The sequence below is a fragment of the Pongo abelii genome, chromosome 3 (assembly GCF_028885655.2).
Source record: "Pongo abelii isolate AG06213 chromosome 3, NHGRI_mPonAbe1-v2.0_pri, whole genome shotgun sequence".
Taxonomy (NCBI): Eukaryota; Metazoa; Chordata; class Mammalia; order Primates; family Hominidae; genus Pongo; species Pongo abelii.
Window position 1 is genome coordinate 149,252,930 of NC_071988.2, and position 13,040 is coordinate 149,265,969.

A 13,040-nucleotide genomic window follows, 5' to 3' on the forward strand; every position below is an offset into this window, starting at 1 on the left:
CTGAGAGATCAGGATCCAGTTTCATTCTTCCACGTGTGGCTTGCCAACCACCCCAGCACCATTTGTTGAATAGGATGTCCTTTCCCCATTTTATGTTTTTGTTTACTTTGTCAAAGATCAGTTGGCTGTAAGTATTTGGCTTTATTTCTGGGTTCTCTATTTTGTTCCATTGTTCTATGTGCCTAATTTTTATACCATGCCGTTTTGGTGACTATGGCTTTATATTAGAATTTGAAGTTGGGTAATGAGATGCCTCCAGATTTTTTTTGCTTAGTAATGCTTTGGCTATGAGGGCTTCTTTTTGGTTCCAAGTATTAATTTTAGGATTGGCTTTTCTAGTTATGTGAAGAATGATGGTGGTATTTTGATGGGAATTGCACTGAATTTGTAGATTGCTTTTGGCAGTATGGCCATTTTCACAATATTGATTCTACCCATCCATGGGCATGGGATGTGTTTCCATTTGTTTGTGTTGTCTATGATTTCTTTCATCAGTGTTTTGTAGTTTTCTTTGTAGACGTCTTTCACCTCCTTGGTTCAGTATATTCCTAAGTATTTTTTTGCAGCTATTGTGAAAGGGGTTGAGTTCTTGATTTGATTCTCAGTTTGGTCACTGTTGGTGTATAGCAGAGCTACTGATTTGTGTACATTAATGTTGTATCCTGAAACTTTGCTGAATTCATTTAGCAGACCTAGGTGCTTTTTGGATGAGTCTTTAGGGTTTTCTAGTTATACAGTCATATCATTAGCAAACAGTGACAGTTTGACTTCTTCTTTACTTATTTAGATGCCCTTTATTTTTTTCTGTTGTCGGATTTCTCTGGGTAGGACTTTGAGTACTGTGTTGACAAGAAGTGGTGAAAGTGGGCATCCTTGTCTTGTTCCAGTTCTCAGGAGGAATGCTTTCAACTTTTCCCCATTCAGTATAATATTGGCTGTAAGTTTGTCATAGGTGGCTTTTATAACCTTAAGGTATGTCCCTTGTATGCTGATTTTGCTAAGGGTTTTAATCATATAAGGATGCTGGATTTTGTCAAATGCTTTTTCTGCATCTATTGAGATGATCATGTGATTTTTGTTTTAAGTTCTGTTTATGTGGTGTATCATTTATTGACTTATGTTTGTTAAACCAGCCCTGCATTCCTGGTATGAAACCCACTTGATCATGGTGGATTATCTTTCTGATATGCTATTGGATTTGGTTCACTAGTATTTTGTTGAGGATTTTTGCCCCTATGTTCATCAGGGATATCAGTCTGTAGTTTTCTTTTTCTGTTATGTCCTTCCCTGGTTTGGGTGTTAGGGTGATACTGGCTTCATACAATGGTTTAGGAAGGATCCCTCTTTTTCTATCTTTCGGAATAGTGTCAATAGGTTTGGTACCAATTCTTTTTTGAATGTCTGATAGAATTTATCTGTGAGTCTGTCTGGTCCTGGACTTTTTTTGTTGGCAGTTTTTCCATAACCATTTCAATCTCACTACTTGTTATTTGTCTATTCAGAGATCCTATATCTTCCTTGTTTAATCTAGGATGGTTGTATATTTCCAGGAATTTATCCATCTCTTTTAGGTTTTCTAGTTTATGCACATAAAGGTGTCCATAGTAGCCTTCAGTAATCTTTTGTATTTCTGTGGTATCAGTTGTAATATCTCCCATTTCATTTCTAATTGAACTTATTTGGATCTTCTCTCTTTTCTTGGTTAATCTTTCTAATGGTCTATCAATTTTATGTATATTTTCAAAGAACCGGATTAGTTTAATGAAGTCTAGCTTATCAGTTTCATGGATTGTGGTTTTGGTGTTGTCTCTAAAAAGTTAGTGTCATACCCAGTGTCATCTAAATTTTCTCCTATGTTCTAGGAATTTTATAGTTTAGCCTTTTACATTTAGATATATGATCCACTTAGAGTTGATTTTTGTGAAGGGTGTAGGGTGTGTGTCTAGATTGATATTTTTTATATGGGTGCCCAGTGGTTCTAGCACCATTTGTTGAAAAGACCATCTTTGCTCTTTACATTGTAGTTGTTCCTTTGTCAAAGATCAGTTGACAGTATTTATGTGGGTATATTTGTGGACTCTCTGTTCCATTGACATATTTGTCTGTTCTTTCACCAATAATACAATGTCTTGATTACTGTAGGTTTATATTAAGTCTTAAAGTAGGATGGTATCAGTCCCCAGATTTTGTTGTCCTCATTCAATATTGTACTGGCTATTCTTGGTCTTTTGCTTCTCCATATAAACTTTAGAATACCTTGTTGGAATTTTGATTGGGATTGCATTGACTATATAGATCAAGTTATGAAGAACTGACATCTTGACAATATTGAGTCTTCCTATCCATGAATGTGGAATATCTCTCCATCTGTTTAGTTCTCCTTTGATTTCATTTATCAGAGTATGGTAGTTTTCCTCATACAGATATTGTATATACTTTGTTAAATTTATAACTAAGTATATTTTATTTTGGGGAGTGCTAAGGTACATGGTATTGTGTTTTCAATTTCAAATTCCACTTATTCATTGCTGGTATATAGGAAAGCAATTGACTTTTATGCTTGGGTGCAGTGGCTCATGCCTGTAATTCCAGCGCTTTGGGAGGCTGAGATGGGTGGATCACTTGAGGTCAGGAGTTCAAGACCAGCCTGGCCAACATGGTGAAACCCCACCTCTACCAAAAAATACAAAAATAAGCCAGGTGTGGTGGCACATGCCTGTAGTCCCAGCTACTCAGGAGGCTGAGGTGAGAGAATCACTTGAATCTGGGAGGCGGAGGCTCCTTATATACTGCTGCAGTATATAAGGTTAATATAGAAAATTGTAATATATAAGATTGTGTCAATCCTTTCAGATTTCCTGTGTAAACAATCATGTCATCTATGAACAAAGACAGTTTATTTCTTCCTTCCCAATCACGTATTTCATGTTCTTGCCTTATTGCATTAGCTAGGCCTCCCACTGTGATGTTGAAAAGGAGTGGTGGTAGGGGACATCCTTGCCCCTTCCTGATCTTAGGAAATATCTCATTTCTCACCATTAAGTATGAAGTTAGCTGTAGGTTTTTTGTAGATATGCTTTATCAAGATAAAGAAGTTTCCCTCTATTCCTAGTATACTAAGAGTTTTTATCATGAAGGGATATTGGATTTTATCAAATGCTTTTTCTGCATATATTGATAGAATCATGTGATTTTTTTTAAGCCCATTGATCTGATGGATTACATTAACTGGTTTTTGAATGTCAAACCTGCCTTGCATACCTGGGATAAATCTCCCTTGGCTGTGGTGTATATTTCTTTTTAGACATTGTTGGATTCCCTCTGCTAATATTTTATTGGAGGTTTTTGAATCTATGTTCATGAAAGATCCTGGCCTGTCATTTTTTTTTGTTTTTTTCTTACAATGTCTTTGTCTGGTTTTAGTATTAGGGTAATGCTGACCTCATAGAATGAGTTAGGAAGTATTCCCTCTGTTTCTGTCTTCTGAAAGAAATTATAGAGAATTGGTATAATTTCTTACTTAAATGTTTGGTAGAATTCACTAGTCTACCCATCTGGGCCTGGTGCATTCTGCTTTTGCAAGTTGATTAATTATTGATTCAATTTCTTATAGACCAATTTATAGTATCTGTTTCTTCTTGTATCTTTCAAGGAATTTGTCCATTCCATCTAGGTTATCAAATATGTGAGCATGGGGTTGTTTACAGTATTCTTCTCCTATCCTTTTAATGTCCATGGACCCTGTGCTAATGCCCCCACTTTCATTTCTGGTATTAGTAATTTGTGTCCTCTCTATTTTTATCTTAGTTAGGCTAGAGGCTTATAAATTTTATTGATTTTTTTTCAAAGAAACAGCTTTTGGTTTCATTGATTTTTCTCTATGGCTTTCCTGTTTTCAGTGTCATTGATTTCTCCTCTAATTTTTATTATTTCTTTTCTTCTGCTTATTTTAGATTTAATTTGCTTTTTGTTCTAGTTTCTTAAAATAGAAACTTAGATTATTGATTTTAGATATTTCTTCTTTTTTAATGTATGCATTTAATGGTATAAATTTCCCCCGAGCACCACTTTTGCTGCACCATGTAAGTTTTGATAAGTTGTGATTTCATTTTTTTTAGTTCAAAATATTTTTAAGACCTTCACTTTATACTGAAACTTTATTCTGAGACATGAAAGTAAATTATTAAACCTCACTGTTTTAGACCAATAAAGCCCTATCTGTTTAAATTGCCAATTACTTCATTTAAGGCAGTATAGCACAGCAGTTTAATAGTCAAGATTCTCTACTCAGTGTATTTTAAAATTTCAGCTTGAACAGTAGTTACGTGAACTTAATCAAGTTCTTTTTCCTTAATGGCTTCATTGAGATATTTCACATATCATAGAATTTTCCTATTTAAAATGTACAATCCAACATTTTTTAGTCTGTTCACAGAGCTGCCTAACCATCACTGCAATCAATTTTAGAACATTTCACCATCTAATAAAGAAATTCCGTGACCATTAATAGTTATTATTTACTTCTCTCTTTCCTCTCCCAATTTCTTCTTCTCCCTACCCCTCCAGCCCCAGGCAATCATTTGCATAGTTTTCATTTCTGTAAGCTTACCTGTTCTAAATATTTTTTTTTAATTTGACTCCTCTTATCTGTGATTGTATATCCTTTGACCAACATTTCCTCATTTACCCTCTCCCCTAACTACCCAAGCCTTTGGTAATCACCATTCTACTCTCTCCTTCTGTGATATCAGCTTTTTTAGGTTCCACATATGAGTGAGATCATGTGGTAGTTGTCTTTCTGTGCCTGGCTTATTTCATTTAACATAATGTCCTCTAGGTTCATCTATGTTGTCATAAATAACAGGATTTTGTTATTTTTATGGCTGAATAGTATTCCATTATGTATATATGGCACATTTTCTTTATCCATTCATCTGTTGATGAACACTTAGGTTGATTCCATTTCTCTTGAGATTTCTCATTGTATTAAAAATAGTAGGATTTATTGAGTATGTATCTTCTAATGGAAAATATTAAGGAATTGAATGCCTTAAGAAATCTAGTTAAAGGCCAGGCATGGTGGCTTATGCCTGTAATCCCAGCACTTTGGGAGGCTGAGGCGGACAGATCACCTGAGGTCGGGAGTTCAAGACCAGCCTGACCAACATGGAGAAACCCCGTCTCTACTAAAAATACAAAATAAGCTGGGTGTGGTGGTGCATGCCTGTAATCCCAGCTATTTGGGAAGCTGAGGCAGGAGAATCACTTGAACCTGGGAGGCGGAGGTTGCGGTGAGCTGAGATGATGCCATTTCACTCCAGTCTGGGCAACCAGAGTGAAACTATGTCCACCAAAGAAATGTAGTTAAAAACGTGTGTGAGGCCGGCTGCAGTGGCTCACACCTGTAATCCCAGCACTTTGGGAGGCTGAGGTGGGAGGATCACAAGGTCAGGAGATTGAGACCATCCTGGCTAACACGGCGAAACCCCATCTCTACTAAAAATACAAAAAATTAGGTGGGCGTGGTGGCGGGTGCCTGTAGTCTCAGCTACTTGGGAGGCAGAGGCAGGAGAATGGCGTGAACCTAGGAGGCGGAGCTTGCAGTGAGCCAAGATTGTGCCACTGGCACTCCAGCCTGAGCAACAGAGGAACACTCCGTCTCAAAAAAAAAAAAAAAATCGTGTGTGAGGTAACTTATGCCTGGCAATTTTAGGTGGAAATAGTTATTTTTGCTGTTTATTTTTAAAAGCAAACTAAATAGTTATTTTTAACTTGGAAAAAACTTATTTGTTCCAGGTTTAGTATATGATGAGGTCTTACTTTAGTTTTTCTTCCCAGGTATTTGAGAATTTCCTCATTTTGATGTTTTTTTTCAATCGTATTTTCCAAGGGTACAGTGAAATAATTAAGAGAAAAGATATTTGTATGTTTTCGTTTAAGGAATATAAACAAACATATATATTAATCTTGTATATTAATTAGCCTGTAGAGTTTAGTAGCAGGAATAGCAACTCATTGAACAGTTTCTGAGATCAAATACCACAAATTGGTAATTTTTTGTCCTGTGGTTTTTCACAAGACAGACTAATAGCCACAAAAAAAAAGGGAACCTAAAGTATTTGCTAGATGCAGAAAAATGTAGGTCACAAATGAGTAATAACTCATACTGTGTGAAAAGCATTGAAAGGCATGACTAATATTTCAAAAGCTTTTGTCATCTCAGTAAGACACAGTTAGTGTGTGAAACAGTCCTGCAGAGAGTGCCTTGGCCTTTAAAGAAAAAAAGTGATTCTCTGGGAGGCGGATTGCAGTGAGCTGAGATCGCGCCACTGCACTCCAGCCTGGGTGACAGAGTGAGATTCCATCTCAAAAAAAAAAAAAAAGGGTTTCTTATTCACAAATAGCATGTATGCTACAAAATTCAATTGCCGATAGTTTTCATTTATATATATATGAATAAATATATATATTTATTTATATATATTTATATATATATATTTGTATTACAGATTAAACTTCAGATTAAATTTATTCTGTTTTTAAATTTGGAATGCTTCAAAGAAGAACAAAGGTGATACATGAAAGAGTTCAGGCAGTTTCCATAGAAACAAAACCCAAATCCTAAGTAAGAGATTTTTTTTCTAATAACTCTGTGGGGTAGTTGAACTGTGCCAGATTCCAGAGGAACACTTGCCTTCGTGTTTTAATCTAGGAATAACGATTGACAGTCCCTGAATGCAAAACATTGTGTCCAGGAGAAAGACAGGGAAGAATGTTGATATTTTTCAAGAATCCAACTATTGAGTAATATACAAGAAATGGAGAAACGAGAACAACTCAAAATAAATTGGCTACTTTAAGACTGATTTTCATTTTCTTCTACGAAATCAAAAGGGTTAAATTAATTTCTAACTTAAAACTGGAAAGCAACTTTTGAAGCTCATAAATTTACTATGCATTGAATATGTGAAGACCATTTTGCAGTTATTGAGATTTAGTTGAAATATGCTATGTTAAATGAGTAAGTTTTTTTATATTTGCAAAGCTTAAAAACAATATGTTAAATAAGTAAACTGTTTTACAGTGGCAAAGCTTAAAAACAATATGTTCCATTTTGAGACATTTCCTAAGTAACACAAAGGAGAAAGATACTCAATTTTTCAAGCAGTAATTAAGCACTTTTTATATGGCCATTACTAAAAAAGTAACTAATATGAGTCAAATGTTTATGTTACTCTTTTTTTTAACATAGATGGAATTAGACATGGCATTAAGTGACTTGGAGGCTGCAGATTTTGCAGAACTGGTAAGAGAAGGAGGGGGTTTTATAAAAGGCTCAATGTTGAATTCTTATTTTGTATACCAGTCATTATTCTAAATATTTACCAAGTGGATATATAATAATCTTGAAATACACATTAGGCCTCTGTTTTGACAGTGACAAAATCTATTTTGCTTGCCTTAGGATTTTCTACTCAGTTGAAACAGTTGTTACACAGTGTATATTATGGGATTAAAAATGATTAATTACACTGGTGTCACTAAGAACTAAGCTTTTGAGGAAAATAAATATAGATGTGATACTGATTAAGTTAAGTAAGAACCCTGTAGAGCTGTACTTAAACTGGAAGTCTCAATATCATTTTTAATCTTTTAATTATTGTATTTCCTAGCTATGAAAAGGCCTAGCAATAGTGACCATCGCAGTAGCAGTAAGTACCACTAATACCCAGACCATGGTGTATAAATAACATTTCTCACCAAAAGGAACCAGGAATTGGCTCATTCAAAACTGGGACTGCAAATGCACAAGATAAGTCTGAGAACATCTTGTCATATCAGAAATTCAGAAAGCTTTCCAAAAATTAATAGAGTTATAGTAGAGCTCTAATTGTCATGACACAACTTGAAGAGGCTCCCTGTTGAACATGTATAAGGAAATACCTAGAACAGATTGAAACACATCAGATATGTATAAGTTCATGAGTGCATAATGATACTAAAAAAAAAAAAGGAAACTTACTAGTCAACTTTGGAGAATATGAGGGCACTAACTTGTTTTTGTGAAAACTGTTAAATGAAGAAAAATCAGACATTTATCCTGCCTTTCTTGTCTAAACCTTATGTCAAGGTTACCAAACAGAGGTGAAGGAAAGCTTCTTTTTATGAAAGTAGTCTAACTGAAATGTCAAGAAAGACTGACAGAATTGGAATATCACCATTTTGCAGTCCCTCAATGAATTAATGGATCTAGGCAATGGTCATCAATAGCTATTAATATCACAAACAGAAAAACAGCAGATAATATGTTGTTCCTGATGGAAGCACACAGACCACCTATAAAATATGCTTGATGAGGCCTCAAGATCGAACTACCAACTTATAGGAAATACCACTGAAAAGGAGGCATGTTAAATGACCCCATTTTTGGAAGAGGGGTTGCAGTCAGCAAAATCCAGACTGGCAAATACTGCTGGACAGTTTCTTCTCCAAATAAATTAGAAAAGGTTGGTGTGAGGTGGGGGAGAAGGGAGAGAAGTTGAGAGAGAACTCAGTTACAAGAGACTGAATATTATCAACCAAGTGTATGTATGTCCTTTCTTAGATCCCAATTCAAACAAACTTTTAAAAACATCTATGAGACAATGAATCTCATAGATGAGGCTGAATCTATTCATGAGTCTCATACATTCAAGGAAATGTAAACACTAATGACTGGGTATTAGATGAAAATAATTCTTTATATTGTGATAATGGTAGGATTATATGTATTTTAAGATTCCTTCTATTTTATACATACATTCTGAAGTGTTTACAGATGAAATGATATAATATCTGGGATTGGTTTTGAAATAATTCAGCAGGAGGAAGGGAAGATGATGATACAGATGAAACAAGATAAGCCATGGACTGGTCATAGTTAAACCTGGGTGATGATGGCTATACAGGAACTAATTATACAATTCCCTTTTTGTATACGCTAAAATTCTCAGTAATAAAAGTTCTTTTACAAAGTAAATAGGAAGTAAGGAGGCAAAAGCCATGAGGTGTGGATTATTCTCAAGAAGATTGCCAGTGAAAGTGGGAGGAGAATGTTAGCTTGAAGGGTAACTGAGTCTTAACAAACACCCTAAACAAGTGGAAGGGTGTTTTGTCTGTAAAAATAATAGAAATTTAGGCATTGTAAACTCTTATGGCTCATAATTTTTTGAGTAATGGAAAATGTTTAGATGGATATTAACTATTAGGAGCAGTTCAGATCTAAAGTATTAAAATATCTGGTTTTTGGAACGTACATCCAAAATGTTTAATTTAAAAATCTAATTCCTGCCTTTATAGAACACTATTTTAATGAGCAGTGGAGTTAATAATATTTTCTATGGTTAAAAAATAATCTATTGGGATTCCTTAGATACAGTAAAAAAAAAAAAGAAAACCATAATTCATAAAAGAAAAAATGGATAAATTGAGACTGTAAAACGGTACAACTACTTTGGAAGACAGTTTGGCAATTTCTTAATAACCTAAACATATACCTACCATATAATTCAACCAGTCTGTTCCTATCTTTTTAAACTAAGAGAACTGAAAGCATATGTAATACAAAGACCTGTATACAGAGCAACTTTATTTGTAATAGCCAAAAAGTGGAAACAACTCAAATAACTTAACTGTCCATCAGCAGGTGTGAATACCAAAACAAATTCTGGTATATCCAGGAATGGACTACTACTCAGAAAAAAAGTTGGTGTAGGGAGGTGTTGAGGGAACTGTTCTACATCTCGATTTGGTGGCACTTACATAGCTATATGCATTTGTAAAAACTCACAGAACACTTCACATTGAATTTTGCCTTTAAAAAAATATGAAAATAAGGATCTATTCTACACTTTTTGGTGAAATTAGATTAAAGATTTAATCTTACATCCTAATGCTGTGTTTTCCTTAGTTTTTAAAAAATATTATTAAGCGATAATTTATGTTCAGTAAATTCTTCTGTCCCCTTTATAGTCAACCCCTCTCCATACCCCCAACCTCTGGCAATCACTGATGTGTGTTCTGTCGCCATGATTTTGCCTTTTCCAGGATGTCATATAAAGTGAATCATCCTACTCAGCCTGGCCCTAATGCTGTTCTGGTCGCTTAGCCTACCTCCTTTTACCTTCTCATACCTGGGCATCCCTGCCCTGTTCAGCCCCACAGTTCCCAACTATTTGGTTCCTGCTCCATGGTCGGGCCTCTGACAGCCCCTTTGAATAAACCAGACACTCCACATGTGTCTTGAGAATTTAAATAAATAAATAATCATACAGTAGGTAATTTTTGTGTCTGGCTTAAACTTAGCATAAATGGATTTAAGATTCATTCCTGCTGTTGTACAGGCAGTTCAGTCCTTAATATTTCTGAATAGTAGTATTCCATCATATACATGTATCACAATTTGTTTATCCATTCCCCAATTGAGGAATGGCTGGGTTATTTCCAGTTTTTAGTTTTCTTTAGGTTTCATTGGGTTTTTTAAAAAGAAAAAAATCTTATAAAAGTAATAGCTGTATACGGGGTGAAGCTCCAAGCATGGTTATTAAAAGCAAATACCTTCGCTTATCCCTTTCTCTCACTTCCATCCCCAGGTGTAACTGCTCTTATGGATTGGAATGTATCCTTCCAGACCTTTTTCCGTATACATACATTCCCACACACAAACCAACACACATGTATATAGTTGGTGGGGATGCTATTTTTAATAAAAATCAGATAATAACATATATTTTGTTCTGCAGCTTGCCTTCTTTGCTGAGCAATGTATCCTAAAACCTTTTATGCCTGCTCTTATAGATCAATCATATTTTTTTAACATAAGTATGATATTCTGTGGAATTTCATGTTATCTCTAATTTTTCCATATTACAAATAATCCAACTGTTAACTTTTTATATAAAAATCATGATTCCACTGCTTGAGTATTCCTGTAGATTTCTAGAAGTAGAATTACTCAGAGGGTATATATACTTAATTTTTTTTTACATACCACTCAGTTGCTTGCAAATAGGTTGCATCAATTAGTGCTTTCAAAAATAGCTTGTGGTAATATTGGACACTGTAGATGATGTAGAGTAAAAGTTTTTTGCCTAAAAAGATATGTTGTAAGAAATCCCTCACAGAGTGACAGATTTTATGTTCTTAATGTCTCTAATCAAGCGTCTTAAAAAAATAAAAAATAAGGTTGTTCTCAGTGAAGTAAACATATGCATATTATATTTCATCCTAGTACTCTGGTATATTGATTTCTAAAGATGGCACTATGAAAAGTTTAGTTACTAAGGAATATAATTTTCATTTTAACTATTATAGCTTAATTGGAATTTTTATCACAAAAAAATAAAAATATAAAATCCACTATGAATTTTTCCCCCAGTCTGAGGATTACTATGACATGAGGCGGCTGTATACAATTTTGGGATCTTCTCTATTTTACAAGGTAAGTTGAAGCTTGAAGTCTAAATGTCCAGCTGCTGTATAAACAGACCTAAATTTTCAAAACTTTTACAAACATGAAAAATACATTTATCTCTTTTCTTTTAAATGTAGGTACCATAAGATTAAGATCTTTCTTATTTTAGAGACAGGGTCTCGCTCTGCCACCTAGGCTGGAGTGCGGGGTACAATCATAGCTCACTGCAACCTCCAATTTCTGGGCTTAAGCAATTCCCGAGCTCAAGCAATCCTCCTGCCTTGGCCTCCCAAAGTACTGGGATTACAGGCGTGAGCCACCATGCCTGACCAGATTAAGACCTTAAAACAAGATTTGCATCTACATACTTGTAAATATAATAAATATTTATGGTTTCATTGCATTCTAAAGCATTTATAAAGTACTTACAAATGTGCACAGGAGAAGCAATACCAAAGAACCAAGTGTGTAAGAGAGAAGAACAATATTTTTCTGGATTTCCTTTTGAAAGAGTGTATTTTTTATCCTGTGTTGAAAAGTCAGCTGGGCACAGTGGCTTACACCTGTAATCCCATCACTTTGGGGCGCCAAGGCAGGCAGATCAGCAGAGGTCAGGAGTTCGAGATCAGCCTGTCTAACATGGTGAAACCCCATCTCTACTAAAAATACAAAAAAAAACTATCTGGGCATGGTGATGTGTGCCTGTAATCCCAGCTACTCGGGAGGCTAAGGCAGGAGAATGGCGTGAACCCAGGAAGCAGAAGCTGCAGTGAGCCGAGTTCATGCCACTGCACTCCAGCCTGGGTGACAGAGTGAGACTCTGTCTCAAAAAAAAAAAAAAAAAAGATTTTTCTTTTAAATAAATCTTATATAACATTTCGTTCATGTAAAGCAAAGCATCAAATGAATTTAAGTACTTTTATTTTTAAAAAAGGATTTTTAAACACAATATAAAACACATCTAACAAAGAAGCAGTAGGGAAGGGTGCACAGTGAAAAGTAAGTCTCTGTCATGACCCCTGCTTCTTGACTTTCCATTCTCAGAATTCAGTTCTTTTCTAATGTTGTCAAATACTGAAGCTATGCTGCGCAGAAGGGATCTTGCTTTGTGCTGAAGTCTACCTGTCGGTACACCTTAAGTTATGATTTGAGCTCTACTTTGACCTCAAGAAAAAAAAACATTTACTTTTACTATATCTTCATTTACCCCATTTGAAACTAGAATATTCTAAACCAACGGAAGAAGTGTTTATGAAACTCTTAGAAATATTATGGGACTATTGCTTTACATCACTAGTAGACTTTTGCTCTTTGTGGTTAAATTCAAGGGTTATTTGATATGCAGTCATTTGCCCAAGGATGATCTTATTGATATTGCCGTATACTGTCGCCACTATTGCCTGCTGCCTTTAGCAGCAAAACAAAGAATTGGTCAGTTGATAATATGGAGAGAAGTGTTTCCTCAGCATCACCTCCAACCTTTGGCAGACTCAAGCACTGAAGTCTTTCCGGAAACTGAAGGAAGATATTTTTTGCTAATTGTTGGCTTGGTAAGTTTACCTCAGCTTCTTTCTTAGGATTTTTATTC

At 35.1% G+C, this 13,040-nt stretch overlaps 1 protein-coding gene across 6 annotated transcripts in view; it reads left to right on the plus strand.

Moving 5' to 3' along the window:
- The window catches only part of INTU (inturned planar cell polarity protein), an 89,264-nt gene that overhangs the window by 58,093 nt on the left and 18,131 nt on the right, over nt 1-13,040 (plus strand). For all 6 annotated transcript variants that reach the window (XM_054554469.1, XM_054554470.2, XM_054554472.2 and 3 more), the window contains exons 9-11: nt 7,253-7,306; nt 11,417-11,479; nt 12,781-13,002. In XM_054554469.1, the coding sequence (XP_054410444.1) occupies nt 7,253-7,306; nt 11,417-11,479; nt 12,781-13,002 (339 nt within the window). The remainder of the gene's footprint in view (nt 1-7,252; nt 7,307-11,416; nt 11,480-12,780; nt 13,003-13,040) is intronic.